The sequence below is a fragment of the Heterodontus francisci genome, chromosome 10 (genome assembly GCF_036365525.1).
Source record: "Heterodontus francisci isolate sHetFra1 chromosome 10, sHetFra1.hap1, whole genome shotgun sequence".
NCBI lineage: Eukaryota > Metazoa > Chordata > Chondrichthyes > Heterodontiformes > Heterodontidae > Heterodontus > Heterodontus francisci.
The window spans coordinates 52,920,413-52,947,218 of record NC_090380.1 but is presented as its reverse complement, the minus strand read 5'-3'; the positions used below and the strand labels follow the sequence as shown (position 1 = coordinate 52,947,218).

Sequence of the window (26,806 nt, the reverse complement as noted above, 5' to 3'; positions counted from 1 at the left end):
TGTGCATGCTAGCATGGTCGCGTCGGGTATTTTAGTAGTTATAACTGAATTAGAATTTTAAAGTTAATAAACTTATACCTTTCCTGTTTAAATCTAAGAAAACCTGTCTGGTTGATTTCATTGCCATTACAACTGGAGAGTGCTGAACAAGGATTCACTGAGGGGAAGCTAAAACCACAGTGTTTAAAAAATTAAATCCTGTTACGGTCAAACCAGGAAGAGGCTGAGAGGGAATCCCTAGACCCCTTTCTCACCTGGTCATAACAAACACAAATAGAGAATTCTAAAGGGGATTTCCATTATTCTGTTCAGGAATCTAATCTCTATGAACATTGAGGTGTTTCTGGGGAGAAGACCCACCACAGCAAAATTTGACATGTTGCTTCAAATCCCCTAAATTTGAAAAACATTATTCATACCCTTGGCAGTCAGTTACAATGTGACTTTTAGGCCCTCAGCACCCACTTGAAATGGAGGCAGACAGCAACTGACCGAAACTGGCAGAAGTGCAGGAGAAGGCCACAGGTCAAGATGACATCACCTGGTCTTAACTTGCATTAATTTTAATTTTGACAACTCACTGAGGTGCAATGCTCTTCCTCCATCTCCACCCAATTCCCGATAGAAAACTTGGAGACAGTGAAATTGGGTCAGAGACCTGGTATAATAGGTCCCACCTATTTCTCTAGTGCATTGCAAGGCCACAAATCAGCCCCTTAGTTTATGGAAGGTGTTCAATTCATACTGAACTTATAATAAACATTTAGTTCAGTTGGCAATTGTATTAAGACAAATTCAATTTTGATTTCAATTATATTAAGCACTTAGACAGAGGTTATTAAACTGACAGTTTTTCAATCATTGTATTGAAACACTTTCTTAAAGGAGAAGTGGGTGTCAAAGGGTAAGGGTAACTGTGGAAAAGAAGCCAAAAGTATAGGGTGACAGCCAAGGTGGTATCCGGAGATGATGGCCATGCCATCACCATGGCGATTGTGGTTGGGAATGTTATCGAATATGAAGCTGGCTGGAGCGGCCTCAGTGAGAATGAGGTCAAAAGCAGTAAGCCAGGCTTTAGTCAGGCCCAAGATTTTGACATTACCTCAAGATAGACATATGGGCAGGGTCTTATTTATGAGTGAGAAAACATTTTGCGGGATAATTTAGAGGGTTAGGTTCTCCCCTCTGGATCAGAGTAACGTGGGTTCAAGCTCCATTCCAAGACTTGAGCACATTATCTGAGTTGACGCTGCAGTGCAGACCTAAAGGAGTGCTGTATTGTCAGAGGTGTTGGGTTTCAGATGAGACATTAAATGAGGTCCCATCTGCCTGTTCAGATCCCCTGGTAAGACAAAGTGCTGGGCATTCTCCAGCTGTCGCAGCCAACATTTCTCCTCCAACCATCCTCACCAAAACCAGATCATTGCTGTATGTGGGACCTTATATGCACATTGCAATTTATCTAAGAAAAGCTATAAAAGCAATTAATTAGCTTTGAAGCACTTTGGGATAGGATGTGTAAAGAGCTAAATAAAGGCAAATTCTTTTTCCTTTCTCTCTCTGCTCTGTAGCTCATGTTCTTTATGTCAAAATACCACTGTAAGTAACCAAAATTGAATGCAGCCTTGTCACAGTTCCCAGCAGTACTGGATGGCTTCTTCAACTGCCTCTTGCTTGGCAAATATCATTTGGCCTCTAATTTTGCATGTCTGCTGTGGTTCAGTTGGTAGCACTCTTGTCTCTATGACCAGAAGGTTATAGGTTCAAGTCCCCTTCCTGTGTCCTAAGTATAAAATCAAAATTGAGACTCCAGTCCAGTACTGAGGGAGTGCTGCCCTGTTGGAGGTACTGCCTTTCAGATAAGATGTTAACCTGAGGCCCTATTTGTTTTCTCAGGTGGATATAGAAGACACCACAGCATTATTTCACAGAAGAGCAGGGGAGTTCGCCCTCAATCCCTTTACAAAAGCAGATTATCTGGTTATCACATTGCTGTTTATGGGAGCTTGCTGTGTGCAAACAGGCTGCTGTATAACCTACATTTTAACAATTCAAAAGTGTACTTCATTGGCTATAAAACGCTTTGGGACATCCTGTTGTTGTTGAAGGCACCATATAAATGTAAGTTTTTTAAAGGCATAATTTGAAGATATACCAGAATTTGGAAATTTTCAATATTGCAATCATTTCACACCGGTATTCCTACTTTGAGGATATATCTGAACGTATGTGGAAGCAACTGATCGTTTATTTGACTGTTGATGTCCTTGCGAGTCCATCAGCTCGGTACAGAAACCTCCTTTCTCTCCCTCCCTCCCTCATTCAAAAGACAGACAGAAATTAATGACTTGATCAAAGATGGCCGCGCTCAATTATTCACTCTTCCGATTGGCGCGCTACTGTGTGACGTTTTCCGGCCCAGCAATTTCATTCACTTTTAGTTCCGGAGGATTTGGCGCCAGATTTCGTTGTAAACCAACAGCGGGCCGAGGAGGAAAAGAATGGGCCCGGAGAGGGAGACTGGAGCCGAGCCCGAACAGCATGGTAATGGAGAGAGAGAGATATGGAGTCAAGGGAAGAGGGGGCTGGGTACAAGGTGGGGGAGAGAGAGGAGCTAGGCACCAGGCAGGACACATACAGCTGATGTACAGGATTCATGTGCTGCGTGTTGCTGATGCATGTAGTGTACAAGAGCTGTTTACTAAGTTTTACAGATACAGGACTTGTATTCTACATTTTGCTTGTGCATCTGCTGAGTGATACATCTGATGTACAGGAGCCATGCCCTTGGTGTTACTGCTGTACTTATTTGTTTAAGCTGTTCCAAGTGCTAGGACCACTGCTTTTTTGCTAAGTATAAATGACTTTGATCTTGGAATAGAGTAGAATTTCAAAGTTTGCAGATGACACCAAACTTGGAGGTGTGGCAAACAGTGAGGATGATATGAATTGCCTGCAACAGGACATAGATAGGCCAGCAGAAAGGGCAGAGAGGTGGCAGATGGAATTTAATATTGACAAGTGTGAGGTGATGCATTTTGGTAGAAGGAATAGGGAGAGGCAATATATACTTAACGGCACAGTTCTAAAGAGTGTGCAGGAACAGAGGGACCTGGGGGTGCATGTGCATCGATCTTTGAAGGTGGCAGGACAAATTGGGAGAGTGGTTAGCATGTGGGATCTTGGGCTTCATAAATAGAGACGTTGAATACAAAAGTAGGGAAGTTATACTGAGCCTTTATAAAACTCTGGTTAGGCTCCAACTGGAGTGTTACATCCAGTTCTGGTCACCACACTTCAGGAAGGATGTGAGCAGCCTTGAGAGGGTGCAGAGAAGATTTACCTGAATGGTTTCAGGAATGGGGGATTTTAATTACAAGGTTAGGTTGGAGAAGCTGGGGTTTTTCTCCTTGGAGCAAAGGAGATTGAGGGGAGATCTAATAGAAATGTACAAGATTTTGACAGACTTAGATAAGTTAGACAAAGATAAACTGCTCCTATTAACTAATGGTGCAAGGACTAGGGGAGACAGATTGAAGGTTTTGGGCAAGAGTTGCAGGAGGAATATTAGGAAGCACGTTTTTACGCAGCGGGTGGTGATAGTCTGGAATTCACTGTCCACGAGGGTGGTGGAAGCAGAGATAATCAATGATTTCAAAAGGAAATTGGATGGCCACTTGAAGGAAATAAACTTGCAGGGCTAAGGGGATCGATTGGTGGAGTGGGACTGACTGGATAGCTCCACAGAGAGCTGGCCTGGACTCGATGGACCGAATGGCCTCCTTCTGTGTTGTGAATGACTAAGTTCTCATGTGTTAGAGATTCAGCTGGCGTGTGAGAGCTGGGTACTGAGGGTTGAATGTACAGCCAGTGTACTGGAACAGTCTGCTTTTTATTTTTATTTTCGATTCTCACTCCAGGATGATGGCTTTAAAAGTGATTTAACTTTGTTAACTCAGTACATTAACGGAGGAAGTTTGAGTTAGTATGGGACTTCATTGCTTCACCTGTGACCTTGCAGTGCACTGACACTTGTTTGCTGATGGTAAATCACTGAGTGAAACTCCTGGCAATGCTGTAGAGATGCCAAAAGTCCCTGTTTTATATTTAAAAATGTTTAAATGTTCCTCCCCTTCTAAATTAGGATGTTTTAGTGATGGTGTGGATATGAGGTCAGAAGCTCATCACGGGGTCAAAATGACACCCAAGGTTGTGAACAGTCTGGTTTAGTCTCACAGTTATAGAGTCTTAGTCATGGAGAGATACAGCACTGAAACAGGCCCTTTGGCCCACCGAATCTGTGCTGACCATCAATCATCCATTTATACTAATCATACATTAATCCCATATTCCTTACTACATCCCCACCTTCCCTTAATTCTCCTACCACCTACCTACACTAGGGGCAATTTACAATGGCCAATTTACCTATCAACCTGCAAGTCTTTGGCTGTGGGAGGAATCCGGAGCACCCGGCGGAAACCCACACAGTCACAGGGAGAACTTGCAAACTCCGCACAAGCAGTACACAGAACCGAACCCGGGTCACTGGAGCTGTGAGGCTGCGGTGCTAACCACTGCGCCGCCCCACTGTTGTCAGAGAGGGATGGAGTCGGTAGCTCGGGAATGGAGTTTGGAGCGGGGACCAAAAGGCAAATGGCTTCAGTCTTCCCAATATTTAATTGGAGGAAATTTCTGCTCATCCAGTACTAGATGTCGGATAAGCAGTCTGATAATTTAGCAACAGTGGAGGAGTCAAGTGAGGTGATGGTGATGTGGAGCTGGCCATGGTCTGTGTACCTGTGAAAACTAAGGCTCTGCTTTTGGATGATGTGGCCGGAGCTGGTGTGGGGGGCAGGATTTGGATGAGAAATAGGAGGGAGCCAAGGATAGATCCTTGGGGGACACCAGAGGTAATGGTGCAGGAATGGGAAGAGAAGCCACTGCATGTGATTTACTGTCTATGATTAGATAAGAATGGAAACAGATGAGTGCAGTCCCACCCAGCTGGACGACAGTGGAGAGGCGTTGGAGGAGAATGGTGTGGGTAACTGTATCAAATGCTGCAGCCAAGTTGAGAGGAGGGAAAGTTTACTTTTGTCGCCGTCACGTAATATGTCGTTTGTGACTTTGAGAGTCATTTTGGTACTGATAGGGGCAGAAACCAACTGGTAGAGAGTTTACCCCCCCCCCCCCCCCCCGATTCCCATTGTCTTCAATTATGCTAGGGCTCCTAGGTACCATAATAAAAGCAAAATACTGCGGATGTGGAAATCTGAAATAAAAACAAGAAATGCTGGAAATACTCAGCAGGTCTGGCAGCATCTGTGGAAAGAGAAGCAGAATTAACGTTTCAGGTCAGTGACCCTCCTTCAGAACTAGCAAATATTAGAAATGTAAAAGGTTATAAGCAAGTAAAGCGGGGGTGGGGCAAGAGATAACAAAGGAAAAGGTGTAAATAGGACAAGGTCACAGAATAGCTGACCAGAAGGTCGTGGAGCCTAGATACCATACTCGGTCAAGTGCTGCCTTGAAGTCAACGACAGTCGCTGTCACTGGATTTCAGCTCTTGTCAATATTTGGACCAAGGCTGTAATGAGGTCTGGAGCTGAGTGACCCTGGTGGATCCCAAACTGAACATCGGTAGGCAGGTTGTTGCTGAGTATGAGCCACTTGATAGCACTGTCAACGTCACCTTTCATCACCTTGCTGATGATTGAGTAGACTGATGAGGTGGTAATTGGCCAGATTGGGTTTGTTCTGCTTTTTTTTTAAAAAGGGCACATCTGGCCAATTTTCCACATTGTCGGGCAGATGCCAGTGTTAGAGCTGGACTGGAACAGCTTGGCGAGGGGCACGGCGAGGTCTGGAGCACAAATCTTTAGCATTACAACCAGGATGTTGTCAGGTTCCATAGCCTTTGCTGTATCCAGTGTGCTCGGCCGTTGCTTGATATCACATGGAGCGTATGGAATTGGCTGAAGACTGGCTTCTGTGATGGTGGGGACCTCAGAAGGAGGCCGAGATGGGTTGGTCACATGGCACTTCTGGCTGAAGCTGGTTGCAGACGCTTTAGCCTTGTTGTTTCCACTCACATGCTGGTCTCTGACATCATTGAGGATGGGGATGTTTAATTGTCCACCACCTTTCTCGACTGGCTGTGGCAGGACTGCAGAGCTTTGATCTGATCTGTTGGCTATGGGATCACCTAGCTCTGTCTGTAGCATGCTGCTTCTGCTCTTTTGCATGCATATAGTCCTGTGCTGTAGCTTCACCAGGTTTACACCTCATTTTTAGGTATGCCTGGTGCTGCTTCTGGTATGCACTTCTACGCTCTACATTGAACCAATGTTGGTCCCCTGGCTTGATGGTAATAGTGTGAGGGATATTTCAGACCATGAGGTTACAGGTTGTGGTTGAATACAATTCTGCTGCTGCCAGTGTCCCACAGCGCCTCGTGGATGCCCAGTTTTAAGTTGTTAGACCTGTTCTGAATCTATCCTATTTAATGCAGTGGTACGTCACACAACGTGATGGAGGGATGAAGGCGGACTTCATCGCCACTAGGACTGTGCGGTGGTCATGTCCATGAATGCCATCATGAACAGGTTTATCTGCGGCAGGTAGATTGGTGAGGATGAGGTCAAGTAGGATTTTCTCTTGTATTGGATCTCTCACCGCCTGCTGCAGGCCCAGTCTGGCAGATATGTCCTTCAGGACTCAGCCAGCTCTGTCATTAGTGGTTGTACCGAGCCACTCTTGGTGATGGACGTTGAAGTCCCCCACCCAGAGTACAATCTGTGCCCTTGCCACCCTCTGTGCTTCTTCCAAGTAGTGTTCAACATGGAGGAATACTGATAACCACCTACCACCCTCCCTCAGCTAAGCAATCAGCAGGAGGTTTCCTTGCCTATGTTTGACCTGATGCCATGAGACGTCATGGAGTCTGGAGTCAATGTTGAGGACTGCAGAACTCCCTGCTGACTGTATACCACTGTGCCGCCACTGCTGGTGGGACAGGACATACCCTGGGATGGTGATTAAGGAGTCTCAGACTTTGGCTGTAAGGTATGAGTCAGTGAGTATGTCTATGTCAGGCTGTTGCTTGACTAGTCTGGGACAGCTCTCCCAATTTTGACACAATCCCCAGATCATCTTTTTCAGGGTCAACTGGGCAGTGTGTGCCTTGTGTCTGATGCCAAGCTCAATGCCAGGTGCTCCATCCAGTTTTATCTTCTTGTAGCAGTTTGATACTACTGAGTGGCTTGCGAGGCAATTTTAGAGTACAGTTAATGGTCTACAACACTGTGGGTCTGGAGTCATATATTGGCCAGACCAGGTAAGGATGGCCGATTTCTTTCCCAAAGGACATTAATAAATCAGATGGGTTTTTACCATAATCTGGTAGTTTCATGGTTACCGTTACGGAGACTAACATTTTAGTCCAGATTTTTGTTTATTTAACTGTATTTAAATTCCCCCTGTATGAATACAAATTTCCAGATGAGGCCTGTTTGCATCGTACTGTTTGGAAGGTGATCCCATTGAGAGCTAGGTTTTCTATAGACGCTAGTTCTAAAGTGAAGCTCGCAGAATCATAGAATAGTACTGCACAGAAGGAGGTTATTCGACCCATCGAGTCTGTGTCAGCTCTTTCGAAGAGCAGTCCAGTTCATTCCACTCCCTACATCAGCGTGGATAAATGTATGATCTGATTTTTAAATGTAATTTTTCAGATGGCGCTGACTCATGTGGCCTGGCAGTAACACGCTCAAAACGTGATCGCAAAGAGAAAGGAGGACGAGCAGCGGCACTAGAACGCCTGAAGAAGGTCAAGGCTGGCGAGAAAGTAAAATATGAGGTAAACCTGTTAACTTTTGAAAAGCCAATTCCATGGGGGAAGAAATTGTACTTCTGGCTAAGGAAAGGTATGTTGACTCCAAAATTCTGATCATTAAATTTCCACAGCAATAGTCTCCATTTAATTATTTGTGTTGATAAGGAAGCCAAGTTCATGTGACTGATATCAGTTGACTAGTTGCCTATGGGAGAAACAGTATTTGTAGGCATTGTAGAAGATTCTACAGTCAAAAGGGTAGGCAGTGTCTTTTGTAGGCATGATCTAAAGTCCTCAATGGTAAGTTGCTTCACAGGTGCCAGAGTTCAGGACATCATGGAGTATACACCAATGGCTCTGGAATGAGAAAGAGAGTTGTCAGAAGTCATGGTTTATATGGGAACGAATGTCAAATAGGATCAGTTTGAGGTTCTGCAAAAACAGTTCAAAGAGCTGCATTCTAAATTAACAAGTAAAACCACCAAGGTTGTAATTTCTGGATTGCTCCATGTCATGCGCTAGACCAGATGGGGAGAGAGAGAGTCTGATTGCCAATATGTGGCTGGAAGGATAGAGTCAGAGATGTACAGCACAGAAACAGGCCCTTCGGCCCATTGTGTCTGCGCCGGCCATCAAGCACCGAACTATTCTAATCCCATTTTCCAGCACTTGGCCCGTAGCCTTGTATGCTATGGCGTTTCAAGTGCTCATCTAAATACTTCTTAAATGTAGTGAGGGTTCCTGCCTCCACCGTCTCTTCAGGCAGTGCGTTCCAGATTCCAACCACCCTCTGGGTGAAAATTCTTTCCCTCAAATCCCCTCTAAACCTCCTGCCCCATACCTTAAATCTATCAGGTCCACTGTTCCCTGAAGGTGGCAACGCAGGTAAATAGAGTGGTCAAGAAGGCATACGGCATGCTTTCCTTCATCGGACGGGGCATTGAGTACAAGAGTTGGCAGGTCATGTTACAGTTGTATAGGACTTTGGTTCGGCCACATTTGGAATACTGCGTACAGTTCTGGTCGCCACATTATCAAAAGGATGTGGATGCTTTGGAAAGGGTGCAGAGGAGGTTCACCAGGATGTTGCCTGGTATGGAGGGCGCTAGCTATGAAGAGAGGTTGAGTAGATTAGGATTATTTTCATTAGAAAGACGGAGGTTGAGGGGGGACCTGATTGAGGTGTACAAAATCATGAGAGGTATAGACAGGGTGGATAGCAAGAAGCTTTTTCCCAGAGTGGGGGTTTCAATTACTAGAGGACACGAGTTCAAAGTGAAAGGGGAAAAGTTTAGGGGGGATATGCGTGGAAAGTTCTTTACGCAGAGGGTGGTGGGCACCTGGAACGCATTGCCAGCGGAGGTGGTAGATGCGGGCACGATGGAGTCTTTTAAGATGTATCTAGACAGATACATGAATGGGCAGGAAGAAAAGAGATACAGAAGCTTAGAAAATAGGCGACATGTTTAGAGAGAGGATCTGGATCGGCGCAGGCTTAGAGGGCCGAAGGGCCTGTTCCTGTGCTGTAATTATCTTTGTTCTTTTTTATACCGCCTGGTTATTGACCCCTCCGCTAAGGGAAAAGGTTTCTTCCTATCTAACCTATCAATGCCCCTCATAATTTTGTATACCTCAATCATGCCCCCCTCAGCCTTCTCTGCTCTAAGGAAAACAACCCTAGCCTTTTCAGTCTCTCTTCACAACTGAAATGCTCCAACCCAGGCAACATCCTGGTGAATCTCCTCTGCACCCTCACCAGTGCAATCACATCCTTCCTATAGTGTGGTGCCCAGAACTGTATACAGTACTCCAACTGTGGCCTAACTAGCGTTTTATACAGCTCCATCATAACTTCCCTGCTCTTGTATTCTGTGCCTTGGCTGATAAAGGCAAGTATCCCATAGCCTTCCTAACCACCTTATCTACCTGTACTGCTGCCTTCTGTGATCTATGGACAAGTACACCAAGATCCCTCTGACCTGTACTTCCTTGGGTCCTACCATCCATTGTATACCCATTTGCCTTGTTAGTCCTCCCACAATGCATCACGTCACACTTCTCAGGATTAAATTCCATTTGCCGCTGCTCTGCCCAGCTTACCGGCCCATCTATATCGTCCTGTAACCTAAAGCTTTCCTCCTCACTATTTACGACATCACCAATTTTCGTGTCATCTGCGAACTTACTTATCATCCTCCTTTATTCATGTCTAAATCATTAATGTACACTACAAACAGCAAGGGTCCCAGCACCGATCCCTGCAATACACCACTGGTCACAGGCTTCCACTCGCAAAAACAACCCTTGACCATCACCCTCTGTTTCCTGCCACTAAGCCAATTTTGGATCCACTTTGCCAATTTGCCCTGCATCCCATGGGCTCTTACTTTCTTAACCAATCTCTTATGTGGGACCTTATCAGAAGCCTTACTGAAGTCCATGTAGACTACATCAACTGTTTTACCCTCATCTACACATCTAGTCAGTGCCTCGAAAAATTCAGTCAAGTTAGTTAGACACTATCTCCCCCTGACAAAGCATGCTGACTCTCCCTGATTAATCCCTGTCTCTCCAAGTGGAGATTAATCCTGTCCCTCAGAATTTTTTCCAATATTTTCCCAACCACTGATGTTTGACTCACTGGCCTGTAATTACCTGGTTTATCCTTGCTTGAATAATGGCATCACATTCGCTGTCCTCCAGTCCTCTGGTACCTCTCCTGTGGCCAGAGAGGATTTGAAAATTTGTGTCAGAGCCCCTGCTATCTCCTCCCTTGCCTCACATAACAGCCTGGGATACATTTCATCTGGGTCTGGGGATTTATCCACTTTTAAGCCTGCTAAAACAGCTATTACTTCCTCCCTTTCAATGCTAATATGTTCAGGTATATCACAATCCCCCTCCCTGATCTCTACACCTACATCGTCCTTCTCCATTGTGAACACAGATACAAAGTAATCATTTAAAACCTCACCTATGTCCTCTGGCTCCACACACAGATTGCCACTTTGGTCCCTAATGGGCCCCACTCTTTCCCTGGTTATCCACTTGCCCTTAATATACTTGTAAAACGCCTTAGGATTTTCATTTACCTTGCCCGACTGTGTCTTTTCATGTCCCCTCTTCGCTCTCCTAATTTTTTTAGTACCTGCTCTACACTTTCTATACTCCTCTACTGCCTTTGCTGTTTTCAGTGCTTTGATTCTGCCATAAGCCTCTTTTTTTCCTGATCTAGTCCTCTATATCTCTTGACATCCAGGGTTCCCTGGACTTGTTGGTCCGACCCTTCACCTTAACGCATACATGTTGGCTCTGAGCCCTCACTATTTCCTCTTTGAATGACTCCCACTGGTCTGATGTAGACTTTCCTACAAGTAGCTGCTCCTAGTTCACTCTGGCCAGATCCTGTTTTATTATATTGAAATCGGCCTTCCCCCAATTCAGTACCTTTATTTCAGGCCCGTCTTTGTCCTTTTCCATAACTTCCTTAAATCTTAGAGTTATGGTCACTATCCTCGAAATGCTTCCCCACTGACACTTTTACCACTTGTCCAGCTTCATTCCCTAGGATTAGATCCAGCACTGCCCCTTCTCTTGTGCGACTTTCTACGTAGATAGTGTAGAAAGGAGGGCTTCCGTATCCTGGGGCAACTTTTGGGACCAGGGAAGGCAGTGCAGAAGCGATTGCTTTCACCTAAACTGGTGAGGCACCTGTGTCCTTGTGGAATGGGTAAATAGGGCAGTGGAGAAAGATTTGAGTTCTTTCTGTCTCCTCCCATAGTCTCTGTATCTCCCTCCTCTCATTGTATCTTTCATGGTGTCTCCCTCTGTGTATCTGCCAAAAGTTCACCATCTGAAGCATTAACCTGTCATTTCTCTTTTTCAGTTATTAATGGACTTTTTGTATGCAATTAGCTTTTCTTACATCAATACCCCAAATAAAACAATATGAGGATGTTCTCTTTTATTCTTGCTAAATTATGCATATTCTGAACTTAGCTCAAGTCTGTAAACTTGTGGTTTTATGTCCGTTTGGAAAGGTAGTACCTATGGCCATGCAGCATTGTCTTGGTGCTGGATTGTAGTGTCGGTGCAGATCATGTGCTCAAGTGCTGGAGTGGACATAAACCTACCAACTTCTGACCTTGAGGGAAGAGTGCACCAAAAAGTATGTAGTTTGAGATCAATGTCTGTTGTGCTATGACTGAGGTGGGAGGAGTGCACTGTCTTTTCTAGTTCCATTTCTCCACAGGTCACAACATATATTTTTTAAAATGTTTACCCAGTTACGATGCAGCCAATCATATATTCTACTGTTTATCCCAGAACACCTACTCAGCATCTATGCTCCAACACTCTGTTCCGCACCTGAAGCTAAAGACCAGTTCTATGAACAACTCCATAACATCATTAGCAGCATCCCCAACACCGAACACCTATTCCTGCTGGGGGACTTTAATGCCAGGGTTGGGGCCGACCATGACTCATGGCCCTCCTGCCTTGGGCGCTATGGCGTTGGAAGGATGAATGAGAACGGGCAGAGACTGCTTGAGTTGTGTACCTATCATAACCTCTGCATCACCAACTCGTTCTTTCACACTAAACCCTGTCACCAGGTTTCATGGAGGCACCCAAGATCACGTCGTTGGCACCAGCTAGACCTCATTGTCACAAGGCGAGCCGCCTTAAACAGTGTTCAAATCACACGCAGCTTCCACAGTGCGGACTGCGACACCGACCACTCCCTGGTGTGCAGCAAGGTTAGACTCAGACCAAAGAAGTTGCATCATTCCAAGCAGAAGGGCCACCCGCGCATCAACACGAGCAGAATTTCTCACCCACAGCTGTTACAAAAATTTCTAAATTCACTTGTAACAGCCCTTCAAAACACTCCCACAGGGGATGCTGAGACCAAGTGGGCCCACATCAGAGACGCCATCTATGAGTCAGCTTTGACCACCTACGGCAAAAGTGCGAAGAGAAATGCAGACTGGTTTCAATCTCATAATGAAGAGCTGGAACCTGTCATAGCCGCTAAGCGCATTGCACTTTTGAACTACAAGAAAGCCCCCAGCGATTTAACATCCGCAGCACTTAAAGCAGCCAGAAGTACTGCACAAAGAACAGCTAGGCGTTGCGCAAACGACTACTGGCAACACCTATGCAGTCATATTCAGCTGGCCTCAGACACCGGAAACATCAGAGGAATGTATGATGGCATGAAGAGAGCTCTTGGGCCAACCATCAAGAAGATCACCCCCCTCAAATCTAAATCGGGGGACATAATCACTGACCAACGCAAACAGATGGACCGCTGGGTTGAGCACTACCTAGAACTGTACTCCAGGGAGAATGCTGTCACTGAGACTGCCCTCAATGCAGCCCAGCCTCTACCAGTCATGGATGAGCTGGACATACAGCCAACCAAATCGGAACTCAGTGATGCCATTGATTCCCTAGCCAGCGGAAAAGCCCCTGGGAAGGACAGCATTACCCCTGAAATAATCAAGAGTGCCAAGCCTGCTATACTCTCAGCACTACATGAACTGCTATGCCTGTGCTGGGACGAGGGAGCAGTACCCCAGGACATGCGCGATGCCAACATCATCACCCTCTATAAAAACAAAGGTGACCGCGGTGACTGCAACAACTACCGTGGAATCTCCCTGCTCAGCATAGTGGGGAAAGTCTTTGCTCGAGTCGCTCTGAACAGGCTCCAGAAGCTGGCCGAGCGCGTCTACCCTGAGGCACAGTGTGGCTTTCGTGCAGAGAGATCGACTATTGACATGCTGTTCTCCCTTCGTCAGATACAGGAGAAATGCCGTGAACAACAGATGCCCCTCTACATTGCTTTCATTGATCTCACCAAAGCCTTTGACCTCGTCAGCAGACGTGGTCTCTTCAGACTACTAGAAAAGATCGGATGTCCACCAAAGCTACTAAGTATCATCACCTCATTCCATGACAATATGAAAGGCACAATTCAACATGGTGGCTCCTCATCAGAGCCCTTTCCTATCCTGAGTGGTGTGAAACAGGGCTGTGTTCTCGCACCCACACTTTTTGGGATTTTCTTCTCCCTGCTGCTTTCACATGCGTTCAAATCCTCTGAAGAAGGAATTTTCCTCCACACAAGATCAGGGGGCAGGTTGTTCAACCTTGCCCGTCTAAGAGCGAAGTCCAAAGTACGGAAAGTCCTCATCAGAGAACTCCTCTTTGCTGACGATGCTGCTTTAACATCTCACACTGAAGAATGCCTGCAGAGTCTCATCGACAGGTTTGCGTCTGCCTGCAATGAATTTGGCCTAACCATCAGCCTCAAGAAAACGAACATCATGGGGCAGGATGTCAGAAATGCTCCATCCATCAATATTGGCGACCACGCTCTGGAAGTGGTTCAAGAGTTCACCTACCTAGGCTCAACTATCACCAGTAACCTGTCTCTAGATGCAGAAATCAACAAGCGCATGGGTAAGGCTTCCACTGCTATGTTCAGACTGGCCAAGAGAGTGTGGGAAAATGGCGCACTGACACGGAACACAAAAGTCCGAGTGTATCAGGCCTGTGTCCTCAGTACCTTGCTCTACGGCAGCGAGGCCTGGACAACGTATGCCAGCCAAGAGTGACGTCTCAATTCATTCCATCTTCGCTGCCTTCGGAGAATACTTGGCATCAGGTGGCAGGACTATATCTCCAACACAGAAGTCCTTGAAGCGGCCAACATCCCCAGCTTATACACACTACTGAGTCAGCGGCGCTTGAGGTGGCTTGGCCATGTGAGCCGCATGGAAGATGGCAGGATCCCCAAAGACACATTGTACAGCGAGCTCGCCACTGGTATCAGACCCACCGGCCGTCCATGTCTCCGTTATAAAGACGTCTGCAAACGCGACATGAAATCGTGTGACATTGATCACAAGTCGTGGGAGTCAGTTGCCAGCATTCGCCAGAGCTGGCGGGCAGCCATAAAGACAGGGCTAAATTGTGGCGAGTCGAAGAGACTTAGTAGTTGGCAGGAAAAAAGACAGAGGCGCAAGGGGAGAGCCAACTGTGCAACAGCCCCAACAAACAAATTTCTCTGCAGCACCTGTGGAAGAGCCTGTCACTCCAGAATTGGCCTTTATAGCCACTCCAGGCGCTGCTTCACAAACCACTGACCACCTCCAGGCGCGTATCCATTGTCTCTCGAGATAAGGAGGCCCAAAAGAAGATCCCAGAATAAAATACACCAAACAGGTTTCTTCAATAAACAACAAAATTGCAGTGGCCACCGCTCCCAATGGCGCTGGTGGGACTAAGAGCTGCCGCCCCATAGATTGGCTGGCAGCTCCATTTGGCAGAACTTGCTGCCTTGAGGTGGAAGTCCCACCCAGGACCAATTAAAGGCCTGGGGAGCGAAAAATCCCAGTCTGGCTCCCCAGGCTCGGCAGAGGCGGGCTTGCCACCGACTTATTAGCAGGTGGACGGAACCTCCCGCCCAACGGAAAATTCCGGCCAATATCTCGAGTCAAGCCTCCTGCCCCCAATAAATCTTGACCTGTTATTTCTCTGTAAACATCTTCCCCAGGTCACCAAGATTTCTGTTGTTTATTGCTTAAAGCACATGACTTCCAGCAAGACTAACATCTGTGTCCTTTTGATGAACTGTCAACAACAAGGTAAAGTCCAGCTTCTATGAAATCTTCAGCATTCCAATGAATCCATCTTTGCAATTTAAATATAAGTCCTCAAAAACATATACTTAACAAAAAATGTAGAAGCACTCTTGTAACAGTTGTAAATTTCTGATAACTATGGCACCTGTAGGATCAGTATTCTGTTGTCAGTGGTTACAGGAGAGCAATGCTGTTTTATTTTAAAGCATCAGATCAGTGCATTCTAACACTTGGGCATGTGCAGTTAACACTTCACAAGTTGGAAAGTGTATGTGTGGAGTTATGTCTAAGGGCAAAGGACCTACATGCAGTGCAGCCCTTAAAGTAGCTTATCATAAGTTCCAATGGATTTGATCTGTAGGTTATAGTCATGCAAGGCCCCCACCTGCCAAGAATGAGGCACATTAATTGGTCATGAACATTGATTTTAAACTATTACTGGAGTGAGGAAAGGACTGGTTAAACAGATCAGCTGTGGCTGGAAAAGATATTTGCATGTTAATAGACGGTGATTGAAAGGACCATTCCCGGACACAATCATTGTGTGTAAGAGGAGCATTCCAGAGACGACTAAGGTGATACAATCCAAGACGTGGTCGGACCAGTTAGTCATATGACGAACCTGCTTGGCAACCTGAGCTTTTCTGAATTGCACAAACAGCTTGAACGGAGAGTGTCTGTTTGCTCCTGGACTGAGAAGATCTCTCCTTTCTGCTCCCATCTCTTTCTCACAATCCTCTGAATCTGCTGAAGCCACATGAACCCCAAGAGGGAAAAGTCTCCTACAGCGAGCAAGGTTTAAGAAGAATACTAGGCCCCAACGAAAAGCAAGAACTACCTACAATCAAGGACTCTACAGTGAGCTTGACGAACCGTAACAACAGCTCTTCAGATATTGCCTCAAACCTTTCCACTTTATTTTTCTTCTCTTTTCTGTTTCTATTTGCATGTGTGTACCGCATATGCATGCTAGCATGGGCGTGTCGTGTATCCATAGGCATCAACCGAATTAGATTTTAAATTCAAGTTTTATAAATTTCAACTTTTCTTCTTTAAACCCAAGAACACCTGTTTGTGCTGGTTTCTTTGCCTTATAATTAGAAAGCAGTGAATTAAGGATTCACCAAGGGGGAGCTAAAAAAATTGTTTTTAAAAATTAAACCCTGTTACGGTAAGACCAGGTGAAGGCTGAAGTGACCCCTAGACACCTTTCTCACCTAGTCGTGACAGTTACATTATTCTTGTGATCGGTAGGTCTTTTTGGCAGATGGTACTTTATTTTTAATGGACACTTCATGTTAACACTGATTCAAGTGGTTTCTCTTGTGAAATTGTTAGTCCTTGGTGTCTTTTTAAGGAATCGGTACTTTGTGGCACTGATTCAGGTGATGTTCCAGTTTGGTAATGTCCACTTCTTTTCCTGTGTGGTATAAAATGGTGTTGAATCTACTGTCTTTCAGGTTGAAAATATTTCGAATGTTTATGAGGAGCTTGATGAAGATCAGTACTCCAAACTTGTATGTGAACGGCAGGATGACGACTGGATAGTTGATGATGGTAGGTACAAAATTTCATTTAATACCCTGTTCGTAATGGAGCTGTGTGTCCTGCTAAGGCAAATTCCTTAAGATGTGATGGGAATCATCCCTGGACTTGCCTGTATCTTCTAAGTAAGACATTTCTACTAATATTGTAGACAACATGTTAATATTGCGTTGTGTTTGCCAGATGGGATCGGTTATGTGGAAGATGGTCGAGAAATTTTTGATGATGATTTGGAGGAAGATGTCTTTGATACAAAAAACAAAGGTAACGATTCAGCAATAAAAATGGAGAGTGCTGCAAATACTCAGCAGGCAAGGCAGCATCTGTTGATTGAGAAGCAGAGTTACCGTTTCAGGTCAATGATCTTATATCAGAACTCTTTTTAAGAAGTTAGTAACAGTTTTTGAACAAGTACAGAGGCAGGGAACATACCTGAAACTGACATCAACTTTGTTTCTTTCCCCACAGATGCTGCCTGATTTGCTGAATATTTCTAGCATTTTCTGTTGTTGTTTTCAGATTTCCAGCATCTGCAGAATTTTGTTTTTGTTGTACATTTTGTTGGAACATTTTACTGCATTAAATGTGTTAATATCAATGTAAGTTGTTGTATTTCTATTTTTGGGTGTATCATTGATCAGATGTTTAAAACTTTAGATGCTTTTTTGTTTGTCAAAATGCCTGGATTCTTTTTTCTACTCTGGTCTGTTCTTGTAGGCAAAGGAAATTCCAGTTCAAATAAAGAAAAGAAAAATGTGAAGAATATGATGGTTTCAAAGCCCAACAACATCAAATCAATGTTTTTGGCCAGCACGACCAAGAAGAAAACTGAGGTGCGGCATAATCTCTTCATAGTAAATGAGATGCATATTTCCTGATTTTGATTTCATTTTTTTGCCTCCTCCTCTTGCCCTTTTTGGAAACTCAGTTGCAAACCTGTTCTTGGCAAGCTGGTAGAAATGAAATGCAATTTTAAAAAAATCTGACATTGGTATGCATCCTCTTTCGGCCTTGAAGGTAGTGATTTGTATACCAATATTGCTTGTGTACAGTGGGACATTATATATGGAAATGTACATTGACTTGTTTGATTCTCTGCATTTAATACCACTTTTCCTTGTCTTTGTTCTTTGCCATCTTGACTTTTCATTAATTATCGTTTTGCACCGCAGATTCTGGAAACATGAGGGCTTCAGTTAAAAAGAGATGAGAGTTGTTGAAAGCCTGACCTATCAGTTGTATCCTGAATGTTCTTTTTTTAAAAATAAACTGGAATAATCAATGTACCACCATAATATGCTGAGGGACAGATTTAACTTGTACTCGGGTGTGGTAGATATCTTCACGTTTTGGATTTTTGGCTGTCAGCTTTTCCAAAATGGAATATCGATTGCCTTTAAAGCTGTGGAGAACTGGGCTCTCGGGCTTGAATCCCATTATCTACTTGCATTCCAAATTTAAAGCACCTGTGCAGGCACTCTGAACACTTTCACTTGGTCCCTTTCCCCAAGCTCTGTCTTTTTTCCTTTTTTTTCCAAATATCTACTTCCCTTTTTTTAAAAGCTATTGTGGATTCTGCTTTAACCACTGTTTCTGGTGCTGCATCCAAACTACCCTAAGTTTAAAATAATCCTCCTACCCCTCTCTTTGTTCTTTTGGTGCAATCTTTCATTTTTACTCTAGTTACTAACTGTATTAAAAGCTTGCAGAATGTTGACCATCTCTCTTGGATTTTCTCTTCATCATTACTCTAATGAAATCACCTCAAGTTCTCTAATATCTCCTCATGGGATTCTTTTCTTTGGTATGATAATGGATATTTTCTGTACCCCCCCATGGCTTTGACACCTTTCCCAAAGTAAGGCACCCAAATCTGGACACCAATATCAGAATTGGTCTGTGTCATGGTTTGTATAAAATATTGCTCAAAGCTTTTATTTATAGCATCTTGTGTCAGGCAGTAAGTATGATTTCTCTGCTGGACTCTAGATTGTAATAGGGCCAAAACTCCCCAGTTACAGACTTTAGAGGCATGTTTGGGTCAATATGGAACAGCATTGATGGTGTTTATGGAGGAGTGCATGCCCCAGACTTCTGATTGAGGAAGGAAAAATAACAGGTGGAGCCATATTAATGATCTCTGCCCCTTCAGTCACTTTCAAGATCCAAGCTCATCCAGTCTATGGCCCTCCATTTGCCACGATACTTCTGCAACCGTCAATTTGTTCACCAACTCTGTTACCTCTTCCCTTTTGATGCGCTTGACCCCAGCAAAGGTTTTACTCTCTCTCATCTTGATTACTCCCTCAAATCAAAGTGGTGTGGACCTGAGGGTTTCTGGTACACAACTGGTTTCACTAGATGTGGCTGGTACTAACAGGCCTTGCTCTCCTTGGTCAAAAGTGGACGCTACTCTCAGATTATCCTGGTAAGCAAAGATAACCCCTTGTTTCCTTTCTCCACTACCACCCACCTCTCCCCTGCCCCCTCCACCCTCACCTCCGACAACAAGTGTAATGAGCTCATGGACTTCTTTGTTACTCAGAGTGAGACCATCTGCTTAGCTGCATCTGATGCTTCCCTGCTTCTATTTTCCCTCTCCCACCCCCAACCACATCGCTCCCACCCCTTCGGGTCTTCTAGTTTCTATCCTATCTCCACTCAAGCCTCTCAATCCTGTCCAAGAGATCCACTCCTTGCTTTTAATTGTACTTTTCCTACTAAATTGCTTACTACCCAAATTTTTATTTTTATTTATTTATTTAGAGATACAGCACTGAAACAGGCCCTTCAGCCCACCAAGTCTGTGCTGACCATCAGCCACCCATTTATACATTAATCCCATATTCTTACCACATCCCCACCTTCCCCTACCACCTACCTATACTGGGGGCAATTTATAATGGCCAATTTACCTATCAACCTGCAAGTTTTTGGCTGTGGGAGGAAACCGGAGCACCCGGCAAAAACCCACGCGGTCACAGGGAGAACTTGCAAACTCCGCACAGGCAGTACCCAGAATCAAACGCGGGTCGCTGGAGCTGTGAGACTGCGGTGCTAACCACTGCGCCACTGTGCCGCCCCTAATTTTCATCCTGGCCTCCATGATAGCTGGGATTATAAATGGTTCCCTTTCCTCTAGTGTTGTCCTCCTCCTTTTCAAAATGACCATTATTGCCCCTGCCTTCGCAAAAAACCCAGCCTTGATTTCTCTGTCCTTGAAAATTATCAATCTTCCTTTTCTCTCCAAAGTACTTGAATGTTTTGTTTCTTCCTCAATCTGTGCACAACCTTCCTGCAACTCCCAAGTTTGAATCTCTCCAGTCAGGTTTCTCCACAACACTGAGCTAGCCCTGATCATAAATTACATCCTTTATGACTGTGAGTTTGGCGCATTATCTCTCCTTGTCATCCTCAACCTCTACAGCTTTTAACACTGTTGACCATATCATCTTCCTCCAATGCCCCTCTGTTGGCCAACTTGGTGTGACTCCCTTCGCTTGGTTCAACACCTGCCTGCCAGTTGTAGCCAGAGCATCCCCAGCAGTGGCTTCTCGTCTCACTCTAGGACCTTTTTTTATTTCCAGAGCCCCCGCCAAGGATTTATTCTTGGCTGTTCCCCACCAGCCCCCACTTCACCATCGACACACTGCCTCCGAACAGCACCATCCACAGACATGGGGTCAGCTTCCACAAGCATGCCGCTAACATCTAATGTGACCCGTCCATTGTCTCTGTTGTAAGACTGCTTGTCCCACATCTTTGTAATTTTACCCTGCCATACATTGTCTCCGATCTCACTCTTCCTCTGACAACCTGGGCATCTCCCTCCTCTCTCCATCCCACACTTTGGAATTCCCTTCCTTATCTCTGCCGTTCCACCTAACCCTTCCTTTAAGACTCTGCTTGAAACCCACCTCTTTGGCCAAGTTTTTGGGCACTCCTTCAATAATCTTGGCTTGGTGTCCTTTTATTGGTTAGGGCTCTAGTTCTACACTAGAGACACTATAAGTTATTATTAGCTGTGGAGTAGGCCATGCCACTGACCATTCTGAAGAGCTAAAGGGTTTCATATAATCCTGCTGTAAATAATTTTCTATTTTTATAAAGTTACTTTTTTTTTGCAGAAAGATGTTGATTTGTCCAAGGATGATCTACTAGGAGATATACTTCAGGATCTTCATGCAGAGGTAAAAAGCCAAATCATGTTTAAATTATTTCAGATAATTACATTGTATGTTGTTGAATTGCTTATTTCCTCTTCCTATTGTGCTTTTGCGTATATAGCATTAGTGTTTAATCTATTCCTAAGCGACAAATGTTTGAATTTAACAGGCATCTTCGCTACCTGTGCCACCTCCTGCTGTAGTTTTAAAGAGGAGGAAGCCTGCTGGAGTCTCAGCGAATCCATTTTCCGTCAAACTACCTGCCCCTAAGGTACCTCAGTAAGCGGCTTCAGCAAATTTAAAAAAAGTCATCTCTGTGCCTGGAATTGGATAGTGAGCGGTAAAATCTCTGATATTGTTCAATTGTGACTGCTTCTGATTTTTGAAAGAAGCATGGAACAAATGTTCCCAGCTGTTTTTTGTCTTTATTAATATATATACATTTATTTTACTGTATAATTTAAAATCTCTTTTATTGATGACTGGATTTTCTAATGAATTTATTTGAACCTGTCTCTGCCAGCACTATAGCAAACCTGTTGCATATATATATTCCAATTCTGCTTCTGTCTGGTGTAATCAAATGTGCAGATATAGGCATCTTGCAAACAGCCTAGCAAGTGAGGTATATAGTGAAGACCAAAAATGTATATAACTGAATTCATTGCAATTATGATTGTGGAAGAGATCATTGTCCAGAAGATTATGTCACTCATGTAAAATGTCGGTTCAGCAAAAGACTTTGCAAAGTTTGTCCCTAAATTACTTTGCAATGCTTCATGTCATTTTCCTGTCACATGATGAGCTGTTTTCCCTATCTTCCTCCCAGACTGTCTGCTGATGATTTCTGAGGGAGACGGAGACAGAGAAGGGACATGTCCAGTAGTTCACGATGCCACAAGTGATGATTAGGTGACCCCCACACCACAGAGTTAGGTTTTAAATTGTGTAACTTGTTTGACAAAGGGAAAACTGACAGGTAAGGAGTGCCACAGATTTTTGTAGGGAGCAGGAAGATGATGGGTGGGGTGGGGTTGGGGAGCAATAATGGAATCTTAAAAGGAATGAAAAGAAAACATTTGGCTGAACAATGAGTAGTATAGCAGCAAACTAGTGAGAAGGGCAGTCAAAAGCAAGCAGTTGGAGGCTACAGGCGAGAAGAATCTTTGAAAACCCCTGACAATATTTGGATCTTTAGTAGTGACTATCGTGCTGCATCATTTCAATATCACAAGAGTTCAGTTAAGATTTGTGATCTGAAGACAGTTCAATTCTTGGCTAATTCCAAAACAAAGTTAAAGCTTTTTTTTTTTTGAACCCCCAGGTTTCTCCAGTCCCGAATTGTAATCGTCAGAACAGTTCTGTAAGGAAAGGAACTGTTACTGAAGAAGTGGCCAGCATTATGAATTCAGCTCAGCCTGTTCCTGTGAGTTCCTCAGTCAAACAGGTGCCTGTGAAGCACGGAGGAAAGAGGGTGGAATCGGTAGAAAAGAAGGACAGTCCGGAGGCTGTGGCTGTAAAAGAAGAGAAATTTGCTGATGGTATATTTTTATACGTACTGATTTTTAAAAAAAAAAAGGTTCCTCCTCCCCTTTTATCCTTTGTTTTGTGAGGGCAGTGACTCATGCTGTGATCTTGTTCCAAGCATATAAGCAGCCATCTGATCCAGTACCCAACTGTCCAGTTGTTTTGTGTGGAATTCCAAACTGAGGTATTTACTCAGAGTCTAATGGATATTGTGATCCTGTTGTCCACATGTTGGTGGCTTTTGTTTTGGTGCACTCTTTTTTTAGTAATTTTTATTTATTTCTCCCTATAACGCAGTTCCTTAGCCAGAAGTTATATCCGAATAAGGTATTATTTACACCCCTGTGATATCACCATACTGAATTAACAAAAAATAACGCTCTAGCTTTGCATGCATGTCACCAGCATAACCCACACTTATCAAGTTCGTCCCTGCTGTTCTGCTTTTTGTTTTGATTTGTTCTTGGGCTGTGGATCACGCTGGAAAGGCCACATTTATTTCCTGTCCCTAGTTGCCCTGAGAAGTTGGTGATGGGACTTTATCATTGCTGCAGTTCTTGTGGTGGTGTTTCCACAATGGTGTTGGGATAGCGAATTCCAGGAGATTAACCCAGCAACAAGGATCTATGTCAGGATAGTGTATGACTTGGGGGGGAATTGAAGTTGATGGTGTTTCCAACATTGTTGCTCTGTCTTTGGTGGTAGAGGTTGCTGGAATAGGAGGTGCAGTTGAAGCAAACTTGGTGAGTTGCTGCAGGGCATCCTGTGGGTCATATACACTGCAGCCTCAGGGCTGTTTTTGTTCACAGCCTGATGTCTGGTTCCATGGCGAGGCCACAAAATTGGAGTGGGAGCGGCCGCCGCGGAATCCGACACTGGGATTGCCGGGCCCAATCTTCCCGGCAGCGGGGAAGCTCTGTGGCGGCCTGTCTGCCGCTCTGCAATGGGGCCTGAGTTGGCATATTTAAATTACACTTTTGCATGAATTAAAATCTTACCCACAGGGATTTTACCTTCAGTTCCTGATCCTCAGTGCAGCATGTGGCACTCCCGTACCTTCACTTTCTCGTGCAGGGAAAGCTGACACCACTGAGGTGGGGAAGGAGTGAAATTTGCACTCTGATGGGTGGGGGGTGGGGGGAGGGGTGAACTCTGAACTCTGATGGGATGGGGGGGGAGTGGAAGGGATGAGCTCTGCACTTTAATGGGTGGAGGGGGGAGGGGTGAGCTCAGCACTTTGATGGGTGGGGGGGTGGCGAAGGGGTGAGCTCTGCACTTTGATGGGTGGGGGGGGGAAAGGGGTGAGCTCAGCACTTTGATGGGTGGGGGGGGGCGAAGGGGTGAGCTCTGCACTTTGGGTGTGGGGAAGAAGGGGTGAGCTCTGCACTTTGATGGGTGGGGGGGGGAAGAAGGGGTGAGCTCTGCACTTTGATGGTGGGGGGGGGAAGAAGGGGTGAGCTCTGCACTTTGATGGGTGGGGGGGGGAAGAAGGGGTGAGCTCTGCACTTTGACGGGTGGGGGGTGGGGAAGGGGTGAGCTCTGCACTTTGGGTGTGGGGAAGAAGGGGTGAGCTCTGCACTTTGGGTGTGGGGAAGAAGGGGTGAGCTCAGCAATTTGATGGGTGGGGGGGGGGTGAAGGGGTGAGCTCTGCACTTTGGGTGTGGGGAAGAAGGGGTGAGCTCTGCACTTTGATGGGTGGGGGGTGGGGAAGGGGTGAGCTCTGCACTTTGATGGGTGGGGGGGGTGAAGGGGTGAGCTCTGCACTTTGGGTGTGGGGAAGAAGGGGTGAGCTCTGCACTTTGATGGGTGGGGGGGGAAGAAGGGGTGAGCTCTGCACTTTGATGGGTGGGGGGTGGGGAAGGGGTGAGCTCTGCACTTTGGGGAGTGGGGAAGGGGTGAGCTCTGCACTTTGATGGGTGTGGGGGTGGAAGGGGTGAGCTCTACTTTGATGGGTGGGGAAGGGGTGAGCTCTGCACTTTGACAGGTGTGGGGGTGGAAGGGGTGAGCTCTACTTTGATGGGTGGGGGGGGGAAGAAGGGGTGAGCTCTGCACTTTGGGTGGGGGGTGGGGAAGGGGTGAGCTCTGTGTTATGGTGTATTGTTTGCAGGGCTGGCAGCCTTTTAAAAAATGACACCAGCACATGCTCCTTCAACAAGTGACGCCATGAATGGCGTTGCCGAGGCTGTTCCCACCATGTGACTGGGAGAGCGCCCGCCGTGAATATGTCGAATGGCCGTCTGCCGTTTAATCACGTTGGCACGGGTCCTGTGGGGGACTGCCGCTATGTTCCACACCTGCCACTGCTCCCAGCGGCAGAAATACAAAATCCAGCGCTCAGCGTGTAAGTAGTGGAACGAGTGATTATTGGGCTCGGGCACTCATCTGTCCTGGTTGGTGCGATGCTTGTTGCAGCAGTATCCATCCAGGTCCTGACTTAAGCCTTGTAGATGGTGAAAGAGGTGTTGAGGGGTGGGTCAGCTCTAGTAAAGCACCCAGCCTGTGCCCGGCTCTTGTAGCTGTTGTATTGATATGGCTGGTGCAGTTAAGTTGCTTTTTTAAAAATTCATTCATGGGATGTGGGCGTCACTGGCTATGCCAGCATTTATTGGTCAATGGTCACCCCGAAGGTGTTGTTAGCCAGGGACTTGGCAATGGTGGTGTTTTAGAAGGGCAAGGAGAGATGGTTGGATTTTCTTTTGTTGAATGTAATTAAGCGTTCGGAGCCATTACCTGCCACTTGTGTGTGTGAATGTTACCTGCAATCACCAGCCCAAAGCTGCCCTTCTGTAGGTCCAGCTGTAGGCTAGCTTCATAATCTTACCTTCAGTTCCCGATCCTCAGCGCAGCGTGCGGCACTCCTGTACCTTCACTTTTCCGTGAATTCTGAGGAGTTGTGAATGGAACTGAACACTGGATTTGTCAATAAAGAGCCTTACCGTTGACTTATAATTGACCTTATACTTGAAGCAGTTGAAGGTTGTTGAGCTGGAGGTGTTACTCCTGAGGAACTCTTGCAGTGATGTCCTGTTGCTGTGACAGCCACAACCATTATCCTTTTGTGATTCCAGCCATTGCTTTTTGACCTCAGTTTTGATGGGGCTCCATGGTGTCCTGCTCAAATGAATGCTGCCTCTCCTCTGGCACATTCAGATCTTTCTTCCTTGTCTCCTTCAGGCTACGATGTGGTTTGCAGCTCAGTGATTCCCAAATGGAGTGCATTAATTGGTTATTGGTGATTAGGTGTCACTGTTGATGACTCTTTCCATCACTTCACTGATGATTTGGAGGAAGCAGATAGGATGATAATTGACCAAGTTAGACTTATTCAATTTATGTGTACTGGATCTACCTGGGCAAGCTTCCACGTCATCGGGTAGATAACAGTGTAGTAGCTGTACTGGAACAGCTTGGCTGGGAAGCAGCTAGCTCTGGTGGACAGCTCTTGTGTTCTACAGCCAGCATATTGTCAGCCACCATGGTCTCTGCTGTGCCAGTACTGATTAAAATCACATGGAATGGTGAAATGAAACAGATCGGCGGCTGGACATGGCACCCATGATGGCAGGGATCTCGGGAGGAGGTTGAGTGGAATCCACTGCTGCTTTCAATCGAATTATTTAAAATTGTGAAATGTTATAACAGATAGTTGATTGACAGTCAACAAAAATAGCTGTTTCAAATATAAATGAAAAAAATGAGTGCCTGGCCAGCTGTGTCTGGAGAGAGAGCTCTCTCAACATACTGCTGACATTGTGCCATAACTTTAGGTTACTACACTGAACCATTCCCTCTTGCAATGGTTTCACTGCCCTTCTTGCAAACAGGCCTTGAGTCCCACTACAAACAAGATGCTGCCACCTGGTGATTTCCTGTCAGAAAACGCATGAACTCCTTTTACTGCATCCACTGCGTTTTCTTTTTCTTCAAGTCACACAAAAAATGGTAACATCTGGACACCACATTATAGTTGAGCTCATTCCAAGTTTTATTTATTAACTATAGTTGTATTTATGTACAGATATTAAAACACATCAGCATAATGACACCAAAATGACCTGATTTTGTTCTAAAACCAC

At 45.3% G+C, this 26,806-nt stretch overlaps 1 protein-coding gene across 1 annotated transcript in view; it reads left to right on the top strand.

Annotated features, from left to right (window-relative positions):
- The first annotated feature begins 2,429 nt into the window (after positions 1-2,429).
- The window catches only part of pola1 (polymerase (DNA directed), alpha 1), a 314,072-nt gene continuing 289,695 nt past the window's right edge, over positions 2,430-26,806 (top strand). Inside the window, exons 1-8 of the mRNA XM_068040569.1 lie at positions 2,430-2,544; positions 7,737-7,861; positions 16,953-17,049; positions 17,221-17,301; positions 17,755-17,870; positions 21,165-21,227; positions 21,373-21,474; positions 22,528-22,744. Of these exons, the coding sequence (XP_067896670.1) occupies positions 2,502-2,544; positions 7,737-7,861; positions 16,953-17,049; positions 17,221-17,301; positions 17,755-17,870; positions 21,165-21,227; positions 21,373-21,474; positions 22,528-22,744 (844 nt within the window). The 5' untranslated portion in view covers positions 2,430-2,501. The remainder of the gene's footprint in view (positions 2,545-7,736; positions 7,862-16,952; positions 17,050-17,220; positions 17,302-17,754; positions 17,871-21,164; positions 21,228-21,372; positions 21,475-22,527; positions 22,745-26,806) is intronic.